Source organism: Marmota marmota, unplaced genomic scaffold, assembly GCF_001458135.2.
Source record: "Marmota marmota marmota unplaced genomic scaffold, marMar, whole genome shotgun sequence".
Taxonomy (NCBI): domain Eukaryota; kingdom Metazoa; phylum Chordata; class Mammalia; order Rodentia; family Sciuridae; genus Marmota; species Marmota marmota.
In genome coordinates, this window is record NW_026000141.1 from 3,274,771 (window position 1) to 3,291,721 (window position 16,951).

General features: G+C 56.3%; 1 protein-coding gene across 4 annotated transcripts in view; it reads right to left on the reverse strand.

The window, feature by feature from the left end:
• Positions 1-1,350: 1,350 nt before the first annotated feature.
• Glt1d1 (glycosyltransferase 1 domain containing 1) overlaps positions 1,351-16,951 on the reverse strand; it is a 62,695-nt gene continuing 47,094 nt past the window's right edge. For 3 of the 4 annotated variants that reach the window (XM_015505620.2, XM_015505618.2, XM_015505619.2), the window contains 2 exons: positions 15,697-15,795; positions 1,351-3,150 (listed from right to left, as the gene is read on the reverse strand). In XM_015505620.2, the coding sequence (XP_015361106.1) occupies positions 2,989-3,150; positions 15,697-15,795 (261 nt within the window). In that variant the 3' untranslated portion in view covers positions 1,351-2,988. Of the gene's footprint in view, positions 3,151-12,737; positions 13,847-15,696; positions 15,796-16,951 lie in introns of those variants that run through there. The other variant, XM_048785909.1, reaches the window with a different exon arrangement.

The following is a 16,951-nucleotide window of genomic DNA, read 5'->3' on the forward strand; positions in this document are numbered from 1 at the left end:
CGGGCAGCGTGAGGCCGGGTGGAGTGAAGGAGGTGAGCCGCTGGGCTGAGAGAATGCGGGGCAGGACACCAGACACCAAAGGAGAGCGAGGTTCGGGGACACCACAGGCCCCGGTGTGTCGCTCCTTTCTTCTTGGCTGGGCCACGGGAAGTCCTTTACATCGGGTTAAACATGGACAGATTTCACCTACTTTATTAATCTGGCCAGTCTGGGCTTTTCTTAGAACATCCCTGTTTTGCATGAAGTTCTGCTTCCTAGTTACATGGATAGCATGATCCTGCAGTTGCCACAGGGACTGCACACTGGACCTCTGGGGAGCCTCAGCCTGGCCTGCCCTGGGAACCTGAGGTGCTTGGTCCAGGGGGCTGCTCACCACCCAGATTCCATGAAGCCAAGGATGGGCGCTGCTCTTTGAGTGGGCCTTCTGGTAAGGGCTAGTGTTGGGCGGGAATGTCCTCCTGTGTGGTCCTCCCACATCAGCCCCCTGACACTCTAAAAGGATATCAGGATCAAAGAGGTGAAGTGAGGAAAACCAGGAAGGAGGGAGGGGGGGTCCTGGAAACCCAGGTGAGAGCCAGCTCGCCACACAGGTCCTGATTTGTCTGGATGCAGTAGAGTCAGGTGGGCGCCTAACCAGAGATGCTTGGTCATGGGGCCACCCCCTCATGAATTGGCTAATGCCCCCATTGAGGGAGTGGGGTCATTATCAGAAGTAAGCCCAAAAAAGGCCCAGTTCAGCTCCCTCTCCCCCACCCTCCCTGCTGTGCCCTTCCACCACAAGTGACAGTGGCAGCTCCTTGGACTTGCAGCCTTCAGACCTGGGAGCCAATAGGATTCTATGTATTACACATTAGACAGCCCAGGGCCTAAGGGCAAAGCAAGACGCTGTCCCTGCCTTGTAGGGAGCTGCAGATACTTGGCAGGGGAGGCAGGTTTAGCCATCAGGAACCTTCCATGGGAAAAGGTTACATAGCTGTGCTAGTATTACTACAGAACCCAACACAGAGGTATGACCACTTGAAGCCAAAATACCTGCTGAGAATTCAGATGTTCTCAAAATTGTACCCAAACTGTACAAGGGAGAGTGGTCTTCCACATACCTTGGACCGGGACCTCCAAAACTGTGACTGAAATAAACATTTTTCTTTTTATAAAAAGTTTTCCTCTCGGCACTGATTACAGTGGAGGAAGGCTGATGGACACGCGGTGGTGCAAACACCTGGCTGCATTTCAAGCTCCTCTATAGATGTCGGGGTGTCAGTCCTTCTTGTTAGGGTGAGGATTGGTGGGGTGGGGGGACCTGTTCCTGCCAAAGGTGCTCACAGGAAGAATAAACAGTGGCTGTTTTTGTACTGCAGATGGTGACACACTTTATTAACTTAAAACCTGCCCCTCCTCACCATGCACTGGGCAAGACGTAGCTCCGTGGTGATGGCTGGTGGAGGCCAGGCCCCCTCCAGGTCACTCAGGGAGGGGACAGTTGCGCTTTGAGACCAACAGCACTGGGTAAATAGCAGCAGTGTGGGTGGTGGCTGAGTGACCTGCCCCAACCGTGCCTTCCCCTAGGGTGGCACTGCTCCCTCCAGACTCAGGGCTCAGGCCTGGTCTCCCTCCCTCTCCCTGTGCCCAGGCGGGGAAGCGTGTCCTGGCACCCATGTGGGCCCAGGGGAAACAGGTGATGCTCAGCCAGCTGCTGATGCAGAGCCCGAGGAGCAAGAGCCCTGTTCTCTCCGCCCACCGCCTCCCTGGAGAGCGGCTCTTCCATGACCCAGGTGCAGGGTGAAAGGCCAAATGGCACTGTGAGGAATCAGAGCGGGCTGGTGCCCACCCCAGGACATTGGGATGGCGCTGACTGGAGGCTGCTCCTTCTGAAAACGAGATGCTGGCTCTTCTGTCCTCAAGAACACGGTGGTGAGCAGCAAGACGTCCGGGACGTGCCCTTGAACTTGGAGAAGTGCAGTGTTGGTCCCTCCCCTCTCTGCCTCTGTCCAGAGCCCAGGCAGTCTCCTCACCAGCGCTTTCCAGGAGGGCACCCCGGCCACTATCCTCTGTCCTCTTCTCCTCACGCTGCCAGCTTCTGACTCTTGAGGGGCAACAGGTCAGTTCACCCCCAGCTGATGGTAAGGGATGTCCACTTGGTGGCCATGATGTCAGTGCTCAGCGGACGCCTTCCCAGGCTGGTCTTCCCAGCAGCTGAAGGTCAGTGAAGACTATTTCAAGAGAGGCTATGTCAACCCAGGGAGGCCACCATTACGATGACCACTGGACTGGTCCTGCTGTGCACTTGTGCTGTCCTACAGTCCTGGTCCTGCCGTGGGCTGGAGGTTCCTGACCCCATCTGACACTCAGCCTCAGCTCCCTGATGCTAGGAGGCAAAGAAGGGCCCCAGCTGGACCCAGGGACAGAGGCCTCCAATTCAGGGCCACCCAAATATTTCCCAGGCTATGTGTGGGCAGCAGCAGAGGTGGGCAGGGCCTGGAGGGCAGCCGGGCCTCTTCTAGCAACACAGTCTGCCTTCCCCTGCACCATTTCTGAAGGGTGGAAAGTTCAGGTTGTGAGCTCTGGCTGCGCTCTCCAGGGCTCATCCGCGGGTGGCTGCGGCCCGGCCCCATGGGCCTGTGAGGGCCGGGATGAGTACAGGTCACTCAGAGGAGGGGCTGGGGTCTGTACTGTGAGCACTTCAGAGGAAGCCTCTGCCATCCACGAGAAAGTCCCAAAGCTGCTGATCAAATTCTCTTGACAAGTTTCTGAAGCCCCCGCCTGGCCACTGAGGTAGTCACTATGCACCTCCAGTGGCTGACCCAGGTGGACGCACCTGGGTGTGGGGTCACTGGGGACCCTGGAAGTCCATGAGAGGGCCAATGGGCCCTGGCCTGGCCTACTGGGTGCCTGCCAGAGGCACGGATTGAGGTGTGGACAAAGGTGTGTGGCAGGTATGGTGGGCATGGCGGGCATGGCGGGCATGGCGGGCACGGCGGGCACAGGCCCTCAGCCCTCCAGGGGCCCCTGCAGTTTCCCCACCAGGTGCTGGTAGGTCTCCCTCTCCGCCTGCCAGGAGTGGTGCCTCTGCACGTGCGCCTGCCCCTGGGCCACGATCTCTCTCTCCAGCTCAGGATCACGGATGAGTCTCTTCGCCAGCTGCACAAATTCCTGCAGAAAAGGAAGGGGGAAGAAGGGAGGGAGCCATGGTGAAGGGGTTTCATGAAGGTGCCCACGCTGCTTTCGCTCCAGTTCTCCCTCCCGCCTGCCACCCCGCCCTGCAGAAAATGACCTTCAGGAAGGACAGGAGTTAACGCCAAGCATTTGGATTAAGGGAAAAAATGTGTGCTGGGCACAGAGGCACACATCTGTAATCCCAGTGACTGGGAGGCTGAGGCAGGAGGATTGCAAGTTCAAAGCCAGCCTCAGCAACTTAGGGAGGCCCTGAACAACTCAGTGAGACCCCGTCTGAAAATAAAACATCAAAAGAGCTGGGCAGGTGGCTCAGTGGTTAAGCACCAGCACCCCTGGGTTCAATCCCTAGTCCCCCCCCCAAAAAGGAAGAAATGTGTAGACACCTATCTGTATAAAATGCCTGCACACATGCACTTGCATACATATTACACACATGTGTGCAACATGTGCAGGGACACACGTCTACATACACCTATGCACCCACCTGCACACACACACGCATGCACACATCCGTGCCAAGGTGAGAGTCCTGGGAAATGCTGGAGCATGGGCTATCCTTCATCCCTTTCTTCCCAAACCACAGAAACCTGCTGCTCTCCCTGAGGTCTCAGGAGCCGTGATGCCCACCTGACCTCAGCCTGCCATACAAATGTGGCCTTCCCAGACTCCGAGCTGCACACACTGGACACAGAACCTCCAGGCTGCTGCCCGGCTTGTGTCCCAGGCCCGGGGGGCTTCCCTGGGTTCAGACAGCGTCTTCCCACCAAGGGTCAGTGGCGCCTGGTGCAAGGGAGCTCTAAGGTTCAAGGCCAGATCTGGGTTCAAATTCTGCACAGCTTCTCCCTGCTGTGTGGCTTGGGCATGCTGGTTCACCTCTCTGAGTCCCACACTGTGGCTCATCTGTGAAGAGACACAGGACACAGGATGGGCCACACCGCCTGCATGAGGAAGGCAGGGAGAGGCAGAACCCAGGGGATCCTGCGGGGCCAGGTCTGCTTTGGTTTAAGCCACACGTATGCTCAGGCTTGTCACTCATGCAGCTCACAGGCCTGTGTGGGGACGGGAGGGCTCCTGTGGCCCAACCTTCCTATCAAAACCCTCAGGACTTGCAGTCAGGGTTACTCTGGTGTTAAAGAGGATCCCCGCAGAGGAGGGGAAGGCTTGTTATTTATTACACTTGCATGTAAATCACCAGCACAGCTCTCAAGCCAGGAGACACCACATGCCACATGCCATATGCCACCTCCACATCTCAGTACCCACCTACAGATGAGGGGACAGCAGAGCCTCCGGGCAGGGCTCTAAGAAGACTAAACGAGTCACTCTCCTCACCCCTCTGAGGCCACAGTGACTGAGATGAGCCTTCAATGCCTTGCTTCTAAAATAAGTGTCCACGTAGTCCCAAAATTATTGTTACTTAAACGTCGAAGGCCTCTGATAGCTAGCAAATAAACAGCAGTATAGACGAGAGCGGAATCATATTCTTGTGTATGATGTCGACGCTTTATGGTAAATTGGTATTCTCCTCACAATAAAACACAACGGAGTCCTTCCTGCCCAGTGGTCTGAGGCAGTGGACGGGGCTTTTGCCATGGCTGGAACACCACTTACGATGCAGCTCGTAGCTTTGATTTATCTTGGGCTGAAACCCACCCCCTGCTTATCATGGCTATAGAATGTGAGGCCACTTTACAACAGCATCCGAACAACAGTTTCCAGGGTAAGGTTGCAATAATTTTTTTTTTTTTTTTTTTAGCAAGCAAGCCTGGAAAGACGACTTTACCAGAGCAGGAGAGATCCTGGATTGGCCTCATAAAGCCCTGGAGGAGGAGGGAAGGCAGGGGAGAGGTCGGGGACAGGGGAGGCCAGCTGAGCGTGGGTGGCCCTGCCTACTCCAGGATGGGTTAACCATTCCAAAGGTGTCACCCTGACAGCAGGAGGCACCTCCAGACCCAACCGGTGGACAGTGAGAGACTGGACTCAGACTGTCCCTTGTGTCCACTGAGGGTCTGCTTCTCCTCCCCATGAAGACAGGTGGGCGGGGGACCTCTGCCCACCCGCAGTGCCACCCACAGTGCCACCCACAGTGCCACCCACAGTGCCAGGAGCAATGCATCCAGCTCCAAGAAAGGCTTTGGGAAAACATCCAGCCTCCACCCGAACCCTCGGGGTTCCCTGGGGAGCACCATGAGGGTGAGCACCCCACGGACAGATACTGGCCACGGCCAACACCAAAGACCAAGGAAGGCGTTGGGGTGCCATCCTAGACCATCCAGCCCCAGGCATCTGCTCAGGACTGTCCCTGGGCGAGTGGCCCAGGCCAGACCAGCCTAGAGCCACCCATGGAGTCCAGCCCAGGTGGCTCATCATGTGGCTATGAGATGATGAGGTGTGGCGGACCTAAATCACCAGGCTGTGCAATTCTTAGTTACACAAGAATCAATCAGCCCTCCTTCCTCTTAGAGGAAAATAACCAAGGTTCTGTTAGATGCTGCCTCTGTGATGTGGTCTGGTGAGAAGCCCTGACCCCAACTCCCAACTGTGCTGTTGTGGTCTACACGACACAGGTGACTCCAAACGACCCACCCCGTGACTGGAACATGGTAGGGCCTCAGACTTGCTTCCAACCAAGAGATGCTGGCCAAGGTCGGGGCTGAGCAGGAAGGGCCCTGCCTCCGCCAGCTGGGGAGGGGCTTCCTGAGCCCTTCTCAGAGCTGAGGGCCGTCCCCACCCAGCCGCCAGCAAGGGACTGGCCAACTTAGCCCTGCAATCAGAAACCAAATCCACCTCAGCCAGGGGCTCAGGCTGGAGGCAGCCTGGGAATGGCTTTGTGAGATAAGACGTCCTGAGCAGCGAGTCCAGGCCCGCCCCAGGAGCTGAGAGAGCAGAGTAGGCAGCCGCAGCCATCAGCCTACAGTGATCCTGTCCAGTCTGCCCAGGGCAGACACAGCGTATTCAGGCACTGAGCTAAGAGGTCCCCACCTGCCTCCGGGAAATGCTGCCTGGTTTTAAGAAGACCCTGGGGACACTGTGCCCCTTACCTCTGGTGCGTTCAGGCTGCCCCGATTGGCCAGTCTCCCCATTGGAGGAGGAGGCCGCACTGTGAAGGCCAGGCTGGGACACTCAGAGACAGACTCGGGTGACACGAGACATCAGGCTGGCTGCCCATCTGGGCTCTAATGCAGAATGCCTCATGGAATAGACCAAGGCACTTCACAGGAGCAGAAAACCTGCATAGAGAGGTCAACTCCTGTGAGTCACCGAAGCTCCAGCGTGGAGCTCGCCCCAGAGCCGATTCACTGACTGACAGGTGCTTACTGAGACCAGAGGCTGTATAATGACCACGCCTGAAATTCACTTATAAAAATCGGCTATAAGCAGCCAAAGTGCACAAACCGGAACAATTACAATCAAAACTGAACGTGGAAATTTTAGCTCTGAAGAGAGAAAGCTGTGGACACTGTTCCAGATCAGCACTGGGAACCCAACTGCCCCCAAGAACACAGGTAAAGAGGGCCATGCCAACCCACCTGCTGAGTGGACATGGGCCTGGCTTCTGGCCGGTTACCCTGGCTTTTTGCCAAGAAAAGTCTAAATTCTGGATATTTATGAAACGTACCCCATGTCAAATCCAGCAAGTAATTCAAATTAAAAGACACACCAGACCCAATAAAACCCAAGTGTGGACCACACCAAGCCCTGGTGTGCAAACCCTGGCTCAGGTAACACAAGTGCCAGGTTGGAAACCATGCAGAAATAACCACCCAATTAGGACCTGACCTTCCTGAGCAGTCCTCGGCTGCTAGTGGGTAAATTCCTCACCAAACCCTGTCCACTGCCCCGTCCCCCAGCCTTCACCAGGATCCAGGGAGGACAAACAGGACTGGTTTCACACAGAGTAATCAGAGGCTTAGTCAGTGGCCTTGGTTCCTAAGCTCTGTGCCCCGCCCCCAACCCAGCCCCCATGTTCTGACTGGGCAGGTAGGGGGGGGTCCTGAACACTTGTGCTGAGAGCCACCCCCAGTGATCCTGAACAAGTCACCCAGGCAGCAGATGACCTGTCTTATTTCCCAAAAATTATTTGGCCATAAAAATAGCTTTGTTTTTGGAAACTGCATGTGATGAGACTCCAAGAATTGGCTCTCTAGGAGAGGGACATGTTTTTGCCTGAACCACTTTTCCTGTACCTAACACCATTCTCTTGGTCACGTTTATGGCACTGACCAAATGACCACCATTAACAGCAACCAGGAGTGGAGAGAACACATCTGATTCCCAACTGTCAGAGTGCCTGGGCCGTTCCCACAAGGACTGCATGTGGCCATCCCCTGGATGATTCCGCATAAGCCTCCCAGTCTTCTCTCAGGGGGCAGCAGTAATGGGCAGGTTGGGGACAGCTGATGTTTGGTGACCCCCATATCATGGTTACATCAAAACAGCTGCTAGGGTCCTTGTAGGTGGCTGAGTCGGAGAAGCCAGCCCGCCCCTGCATGCACTGTCCCTCTCGCCCCAACTGCAGAGTGGAGTCTGAGAAGTGGGAGGCTCTGGACCCACCAGGACGTCCCTGTGACTCTCCCACTGCGGACCCCATGCCTGACCACTGGGGAGGCTGCAGTGGGCCCTGCCTGCTCACACTGAGCTGGAAACTTCCGGGCTCAGGCCCTTCATGGGACAATGCTGAGCTTGTATCCGACAGGGCATCACACAGCCCTGGTGCCTGGATGGGGCAGTAGCAGGAGTGATGGATGTGCAGGATCCTGGCTGCTGAGAGGAGGCGAGGAGGCAGGAAAGGAGCCCTGGGGAGAGGACTAGTCTGCTTCACTCACTGTCTACCTCAGTGTGGCCAAGCTTCTTAGCACTTCTCTAACCGAGAGCACAGGCCTTGGGTGGGGGGAGTGTCCAGCCAGAACCTAGTAACGACAACCAGCCACTGCAGGGCCCTGCACCTGTGTGACCATGTGCTGGAGGCAGCTGTGGGCATCTGCAGGGTGTGGTGTGTACGCACCTCTCCCGCTCCATCTCCAGCAGGCTCCAGGGCAGCCCCAGGACAGCTGTCTGCATTGCTGAACCTGATGCATGGGCAGTCCCTGGAAGCAGCGGCCACACACGGTCACACCAGTTCGGCCAGAGTCGTGCTAGTGAGCACTGGCCCCAGAGGCGCTAAAGTCAAACGAAGCTGGAACACCCTCCAACCTCTGCCGCTCAGTGGTGGAACCAGGGGCCAGAGGGTACACTATGCTTGTCACGCGCTCCCGCTCCAGATGTGCCAGCCATGATGTCCCTGGTGCTGCTCCAGAGTGCTCAGGCAGGAAGGGGACAGGTGGGGAGGGAAGAGAAGAGGGTGAGGGAGTACAGGGAGAGAAGGCGGCAGGGTCAAAGCAGGGGAGGGAGGCCTGCAGTGGGAGTCCTGGGGAGTAGCAGGGGAAAGAACAGAGGCAGAGGGGCTGGGCCAAGCGGGTGGTGGCCACTTTGCCCCGGCAGGGTCCTGAGGGGCGTCTCCCTGGTGTAAGGCCAAGGGAGATGGTCACAGCCCACAGGCCAGCACGGAGCCACCCGCAGCCCCTATCCTGCTGCTGGCCACCAGCCTTGCTCACAGCAATGTCTACAAAGCCCCCGATGGATGGACAGCACAAGGAACTCTCACTTTCCCTGACATAGCCACCAGCTGTGCTCCCAGGTCACACTCACAGAGTATCATGGCGCGATGGCCACCCTAACGTTCTGTGAGCCTCCTAATGGTCATGAGCTTACTTCACCTGTCTGCTCACACTGTCTGGCCACCCTCTGCCTCAGACTTCCAGAGAACCTGCCCACAGGCTACGCGTGACACCCTCAGGTGTGCTGGTGGGTGGGAAATGAGGACAGCAGCTGGGCCTCTGTAGAGCTAAGAGGGGCGTCTCTTCCAGCCCAGCTCTGAGGAGGGGCTTGGCTCCCAAGGAGGAGAGGGGAGGAGGGCAGGGTACCCACTAGGAGGATGAGGAAGGGGAGGAGGAGGAGGGAGGGGATGGGCCGAGGAAGGAAGAGCCCCGCATTTCTGCTGACAGTCTATGTACCAGTGAGGTCCCCTCGGGGTCCTGGCCTCATCTAGCACAGGCGCCTGTGATCAGAATGCAACTTCAAACAGAGCTGGTCAGGCATGGTGACCAGACCCAACAGGGGCCAGGGGCAAAATGCCTGCTGCCATCCACTCCTTTGAAAAGCAAGCAGTTAAGCTGCACCTGTGTGCACACCACGTGGCCACCACCAAGCTCAGCAACAGCCCTGCTGCCCACAGGGTGGCTTTGACACCCAGGCGCCATCGCCTCCTCCTGGGCATTGGGACAGCTGCACAGGATCTGCCAGAATCCCCGCCCCGGGACAGTGAGCAAGGGCCTGCCCTCGGGAGCCCAGATCTGCCAGGAGGCGGGGCCCAGGGAGAAGCACGAGCACAGTCCCAAATGGTCACATTGGGTGAGTGAACACAGCACCGTGAGGAGCGGGGTGGGGCCCCGCTGCAATCGGGCCAAGAGGGAGCCAGCTTGGGGACCACAGGGCACTATAGCTGAGGTCCTGGGCAGAGGAGGGAGAAGCAGAGCCATATGGGAGCCTATCTAGGAGGCCCACTGCCTCCTCAGTGCCCTGGAAAGCCCAGTGGATACAGGGCCTTCGGCCGCTGGGGACCCTGGATGGGCTGGGATGGAGGAGGCTGCTGAAAGAGCCCAGTTCAGACTGGGCAGATCAGACTGGGCAGTGCCTTGGAGTGGGGGGGGGGGCACTGGAGAGATAGAGTCCACTTTATTTTGGAGACAAAACCCGCAAGAAGTGGGGCCAGAGGGAAAGAGGCAGGTGGAGGGTGGGAGGCCCTGGGCAGTACCCAGGGCTGCTGGCCGCCCCCACAGTCTCCAGCAGCATCACCCTGGCTGCAGCCCGGGGCGTCCTCTCAAGCCGCCTGCCCAACTTCCTCAAGTGCTAGCAGTTGAGGTGCTTCTTTCTGAGGTCCAGGAGTCAGGGCAAGCCTGCTGGGCTGGTCCACAGGCAGCTCATGGGGCTGTGATTCCAGCAGGTGGAAAGAGAGAGTCCCGCTGGCCTGGGTGTGCTTGGGGGCTACTGAGGGACCTGTGGAGCTTTTTGGGTCACTCTGGGTCTCACCCAGCTGCTCCCCAAGTCACAGGTCCAGCTGAATGCACTGGCCACGCTCAGAGCAGGGGCTCAGTCAGGCTGGGGGAGCTGCCCTGCAGCCCCAGAGAGGGGAGGGGGCGGAGGCCCCAGGTGTCCTCAGTGGGAGGAACACACTTCCTCTCTCCCTCAAAGTCAAGAGCACTGCAGAGGAGCAGGGTTCCCCTGCCCCACCCGGAGGGCCAGGGCCACATGCAGCTCCAGGCCTCGGACTGGCCACACAGGGCCAGGCCCATGCTCAACTCACAGTGGGGCGCAGCCTCCCTTCACTGGGGCAAGAGCCCCACCTGGTGGCTCAGCCCTGTTACAGCTTCGCCTCAAGGACCATCAGAGGGACAAGCAAAAGACAGGGACTTAGAAAGGACAAGTCCCTTCTCCTGAGAATGAAGACAAGCAAGCAGTGAGAGGATCCGCTTTGAGGACTCTTGGGTGGAAAAGTGCCACCTCTCCTACCCAAAGGAGAGGGGAGGAGGAGGGAGGCAGAGAACAGGGGAGAGAGAGACCGAGAGAGAAGCGCGTGATGGGGGTTAGGAGGAGGCAGGGCGATACAGAGAAACCGAGGAAGAGACTGAGGAATGGACTCAGGAAGAGGCAGAAGGAAAGGGAGAGACTGAGGCGGAGCCGCAGAGGGCAGGCAGGGTGGGGACGGTGGCTGCTCCAGGTGGCCGAGTGCGGCTCTGGAATCAGACTCCTGGGGGTTGGGCTGGGCGGGCGGCTCTAAGACAGTGGCCCAGGGCTCGGGACTTGCCCTCTCTGGCTGTTGTGAAGACAAGGCAGCATGCTGGCAAGGGGCCAGTACACAGGAAGGACAGCTGCGGCCCCTGCCCAGCCAGCCCTGAAGCCCTTCTGTGCGACACTGCAGCTGCGGCTCATCACTGGCCAGGGCCTCTGAACACCTGGGAGGTGGCCTGTGTGCCGGAGGAAGGGCACTCTTCCTCATTATTTTCAACAGATTTAAAATTTTAAACCTGTACTTATTCAATTACTCAAAAATTTTATGCATTTGGAACAACCTGGAGAGGCAAATCTATTTTTTAGGTATAGATCCTCCCGAGCTAGATGCAGACCAAGTTTTCAATAAGAACCTAATCTCCAAATTGAGCTGTGCTGGAGTGCCAAGCATGCACAGCACTGCAGAGGCTTAGTAGGAACAAAGAACGCGGGTACTAATAGTGTTGATGTCACTTCTAGCTGAGATGATGCAAGTTCAAATAGGCTGAGTTAAATCAAGTGTATTACGAAAATAGAATTCTTCTATTTCTTTATTTTTTCTTAAATATGGCTACTATAAAAACGTGACTGGTGTCCTTGGCTGCCCTCTTGTCCACTGGACGGGACCACTCACTCCACTGGCCCAGCACCTGATTGCACACTCCAGGCAGGCTCCCCACCTGAGGGTCTAGTCCAGCTGTCCTTTCCACTCTCAAGCTTGCTGGGTTTACCCAAGAAGCAATATGGCCATTGGATTTGCAAATCCATGCAAATGCATTTTGGATTAACTTCCAGCGTGGGCCACGTTGTCCGTAGCTTCCTTTTGGGTTTCAGTGGAGATGCCGTCCACATCTGGGAGGCCACCACATCCAGGTTTTACCCTGATGAGGTCCCATCAGGTCCAGGCACTGAAAGGGTGCCTCCTTATCAGCACAGCATTTAACTTCCGAGAATTACATGTTAGCTTAAGAATTAACAGACGCAAGAAGGAAGTCCTATGTTATGTAATGTTGGCTGACCTCCACCCAGTCCCCCAGGGACACTGTAATATGAACGTGACATGGGACATTCTCGGGCTGGCGCCTGCCTCTCATAGAACACAGCCTAGATGTTCTGACTGCCCTGAGCACAGGCTGGCCATGTCCCCTGCTGCTCAGCACCAGGCTCAACTGTGCTGCAGAAGATGGCCTCTGGCCCCTGTGGTTCCCCTCAAGGACGTGTTTCCTGTTATCCCTGCAAGACGGGTCATAGTCTCCATCTTCCAGACGAGGGGACGAGCACAGGATAAAAAGGGCTTCAGGGATCATTCAGATCTCAAGCAGGAAACTCCAGACCTGAGGCCAGCTCAGCCTGGTGGAGAGTTTGAGGCTATCTGTCCAACATGCCTCACGTTTTCCAAACACTGAGCCACTGACTGTCAACGCCATTACTGTTTAAAGGAAAAAGAAATTATCTCTACTAAAATCTCACATCACGGAGAGCAGTAAGGACAGTGGCTGGGACACGGCAGGCACGTACTCCATGAACGTCAGTCTCTGCTTCACGACTATCCCCAGTTTTTCTACTCTTGTCTAAAACACAAACAGAATATCCCTGTAAAATAAGCTTGAGCTACCCATCTAGGTTCTGGCCCAGAGAATATGGATTCACAGTTTCTATTAAATGTCAAATGGATTTTAATTTTGAAGCTATTTAAAAAAAAAAAAAAAAACACAGGGAAATAGCGCAACTCTTTTCTTTTAAAAGGCAAAATCACAGGATTGTTGCAGTAATGGAAAATCGATGTTGAATAGGTTTGGAAGGCTTAGCTCATACTGAAGTTTTCCAGGGGTGAGGGGTGTAAAATAGAGACCATTCTATTCTTGCCACACTTGATTTTGTCTAACCATCAATTGTTTTAAATTTTTTTTAGTTTCTCTGGAGCGCCCAAAGCCCACTTCCCTCCTTCCTGATTCCCTTTATCTTCATGCCAATAGCGGCCACCCAGGGGGGCTCTTGGGTTCTGGCTGGAACAGGTCACTGTTAACACACTGTGTGCCAGGTCCTGCGCTGGTGCCGGCCTGGAGAGGCAGACCCAGAACACCCTGAAGGGGCACCTTCCCCCACCATGCAGGTGCAGAAGGAGCCCTGGGGGCTGCAGAAGGGAGAGCAGGGGAGGCCCTGGAGGGCAGAGTGGCAGGCAGGGCTGCCCAGGGTAGCTTGCTGACCACCACCAAATGTGTGGACGTTCTCCAAGGGCAGCAAGACACCTAAGGGCACCCCGGGAAGGAATATCCTCCATCTGCACCTCTCAGCTTTAGATAGTCGACTCCCCTCCCCACACAGATCTCCGGCAGTTCCTAGAGCAAGCGAGGGTCCAGATGGGCTTCAGGGGAAAGGAAATGTGTGGCTTGTCTCCAACAGGGCCTCTTAGTGCCCCCAGTGATCTCCCTCACCTCTAGGGAGGCCCTTGTTCTTCCTTGAAGGTCTTTCTGGGGTCCCGCACGGTCACCATCCTTTCTTGGTGTCCAGCCCTGTAGGCAGGACCACATTCTTCCTTGCTTGTAGCCTCCTGCCCTGGTGTGACACACGCTGTTCCCAGGCCTGCCTCCTGGGCCCCTTCTCCAGCACAGCGGGACAAGATGATGCCAAGGAGGGCTTCACATGACACGCACTTGTGGCCTCGAGGTTTCTGAAGGTCAAGGTGCAGCCGTGGCTGAGCGAGCCTCAGCTCTTGGCCTCATGGGACTGAAACCAAGGAGTTGGCTCCATCCCTGGAGGAGTGGGCCCTCGAGCCCACAGGCTGTCGGCAGGGTGCAGCTCCTGGCTGTGGGACGGACAAGCTTGCTCTTGCTGGCTGTCGACTGGGAGCTGCTCCTGGCTCCTAGAGGCTGCCCAGGGCTCCTCTCCATGAGCTCTCACAGGCCCTGGCCCTCCCAGTCCCTCCCAACTCCTGCTCTGACTTCTAGACCTGCACTTAGAGGTGAGTCTCCTTTATATTCTTGATGAATGCATAAAAGCTAAAGCGGAACCTGTAACTCTAGATTTAGCAAGAGTCTAAAGAGCATGTATGGCTGTATGTTACTATTTATATTATACAAATTATATATATTTATAATTATATATACAAAGCACTCACAAGGTCACCAGCAGCCCTCACAAGGCCCACCCTCTCCAGGGCCACTGCCTCCTGCCTCTGCTCTACCCGGCTTCCACTTAAGAGCTTTTAAAGTGGCACTATAGAGGAACTGGGCACTGTTATTTTGAAAGATGGGGGTGGTCACTTTGCCAGCGTGCAGTGCTGGGCCTCAGCTGGTTTCGGGAGAACTGGGCTGCGGTCAAAAGCAGCAAGCCTGTGTCTGTGGTGTGAACAGGCGAGCACAGGCCACACTCCACCCCTGACCGGCCCCTAGTTGTTACCGCTGAAAGGGAGGAGCCCAGCACACTCGTGCCTATCAGGCAGGCCAGGACCCCCCACCTGCTGTGTCCCCCGCCTCGAACACAGCCATAGTGTCCCCTCTGCTAGGCACCAGAGGGCTCCTGGCCCTGCAGCCCTTTAGCCCTGAAACTCATTGGCTGTCGGTTTGTGCTGGAGCCTGTGACCCTGCAGGCTGGAGGCAAGAAGTGGGACCTGGGGACAAGAGCTGGTATTAAGGAAAGGGACAGCTATCTGTGACCAGACCCTGCGACAGGACACTTGGAAAAACGAATTTCCTTAAGTTATTGTCACTTCTAGAACAACTTCCTGTTTTTCTGAAACTAGCACGTGCTTTGACAGTCAGGAGCAGCACCTGGTTTTTAAAAGCTCAGACATAAAGAACGAAGCTTGCATCCATTTCCCCCCAGACGGCAAAGCCCTCCCTCCCCCACATGGTCAAGCCTGCCAGGCTCTGACCCCGCGCCAGGCCCTGTGTGTCACCTCCCTGGGCCCTGCCACAACTCTAAGAGGCAGGCGTTGTCCTCCGCTTCACTGCTCCCAAAGAGATAGTGGTTCTTGGAGACTTGGGCCACGCGGCCAGAGTCCAAGGCCTGCACAGGAACACAGGGTCTGTGGGCAGGCGACACCCCAGAGCTTACCTGCAGACCCAGCAGCAGCACTTGACCCTGGCAATGCCCTCACACACCTCCCGGGTGATGGGACATGCCTGCAGCCCAGCAGTCACAGGACATCCCACTGTGCCCTTGCTTGGCTTTGTTTTCCAGTACATACGTGTGTGTGATCACATGTGTAAGCACCCTGCATACGTGTTTTTGAGCAAGCATGTAAGCATCCTGCCTGCGTTTACCTTTGTTTCAAGGGACTATAAGTGACGGCACCCAGCCACCTTCTGAAAGCCATGGGGCTACACCAGTACAAGGTGCCTGAAGAGTGCCCAGCTCAGTACCACAGAAACCAGGAGCGCTGAGAGTGAGCTGGCCAGCACAAGCCCAGTCTAGCCGCTTGGTGGCTGAGCCAGAAATGGAACCCAGTGGGCCCACTGCTTGAGCCTCCCTTATTCCCTCCAGTCACGTCCCCGCAGCTGCTCTGGTGGAAATAGGAGAAGCCACGTTGCACACAGGGCCCCTCCTGACCATGCCAGGGACACCGAGCTCCTGCAGACACGGAATCAAGAGCCACTCTCCATAAACGTGCATGGCAATTGTGCAGAGCTGATTGACACAAGGCAATGGCTTTACCTGGGGATCAGCGAACAGCAGCCCAGTGATTCCATGCTTCACCAGGGCGGCATTTCCAGGGATGTTCCTGGCCAACACAGGGACCTCCAGATCCATCGCCTGGGGAGACAGGAGGAGACACAGGGCACATCTTGAGAGTTGGGCGCTTGAGGGAAAGTAACTTCTTAGGTTAGCCAAGCCGCTGGCCATGGGCACAGTACGGACCTGCCTGCCAAAACAACACCCCACTGCAGCCTGCACTTTCAAACTACATCTAAACTTTAGCTGCCTGCTGTGTTCAGAAGCCCTGGGAAATGGCACACTGTCATAATCACATTTGACAAATCACTATTCCAATGTCACAGAGCCAGCTAGGAGTTAGGGACAGTAAACGGCTCAGTCCTGATGTCATGGACTCGACTGGACAAACACGTGAGTTGTGTCAGACACGCCCAACACCTCTTTGCCTCTGAACCCACCTGGGTTCTAGTTTCCCCAGAGCTCTACCACCTCACAGGTGGATGGAGGCTTCACATCAGCCCTTCTGAAACCCTCTGCCACCATCACCTCTTTCAGCAGTATGGCTGCCACTTGCAGAGAGACTACCTATACTTCAGGGCCAATCCTAGGAAACCCAGTAGCCGGGGCTGCCTGGGAACAAAGGAAGCTCAAGTGCAGAGGGGCAGATGTGGCACCCGTGTGGATGGATGGCTTGCTGAGCTTGTGGGCAGCTCCGGTCCCTCGACACGCTGCACTGAGCCAATGATCATGGCTTAGTCTGAGCACACCACTGACACATGCTCAGTATGTCGGATCTTACATCACTGGGCTGCCAGAGCCTCTCCTGGGGATGCAGGGGCATTTGGGGTGTAATGCTTTGATGCAAGAACTATTCAGTCCAGTGCCTTGAAAAATACTCCTCTTCCCACAGCTCCCTGCACCCCAGTTACGTACTCCTAGCTGTGACCACTCAGGAGACCCGTCACTTTCCAAAGTGGGCAGGGCATAATCCTGCCACACATGTACACACGAACATGCGCACTTTGAGACCTGTCAGTCAAACTGCCACAGCCACGGTTGTCTTGGAGACATTGCTGAGGGGTCTTCCCTCACTAGGGCCTGCAGGCTCAAGGTCAGGGGTTGAGCTCTTGCTGCCTCTGGCTGTGGAACTGAGCCTCCCTCCCTCCTCCCAGGTGGTAAACTGTGCTGGACAGTAGAGAGAGAGAGAGGGAGAGAGAGAGAGAGAGAGAGAGAGAGAGAGAGAGAGAGAGAGAGA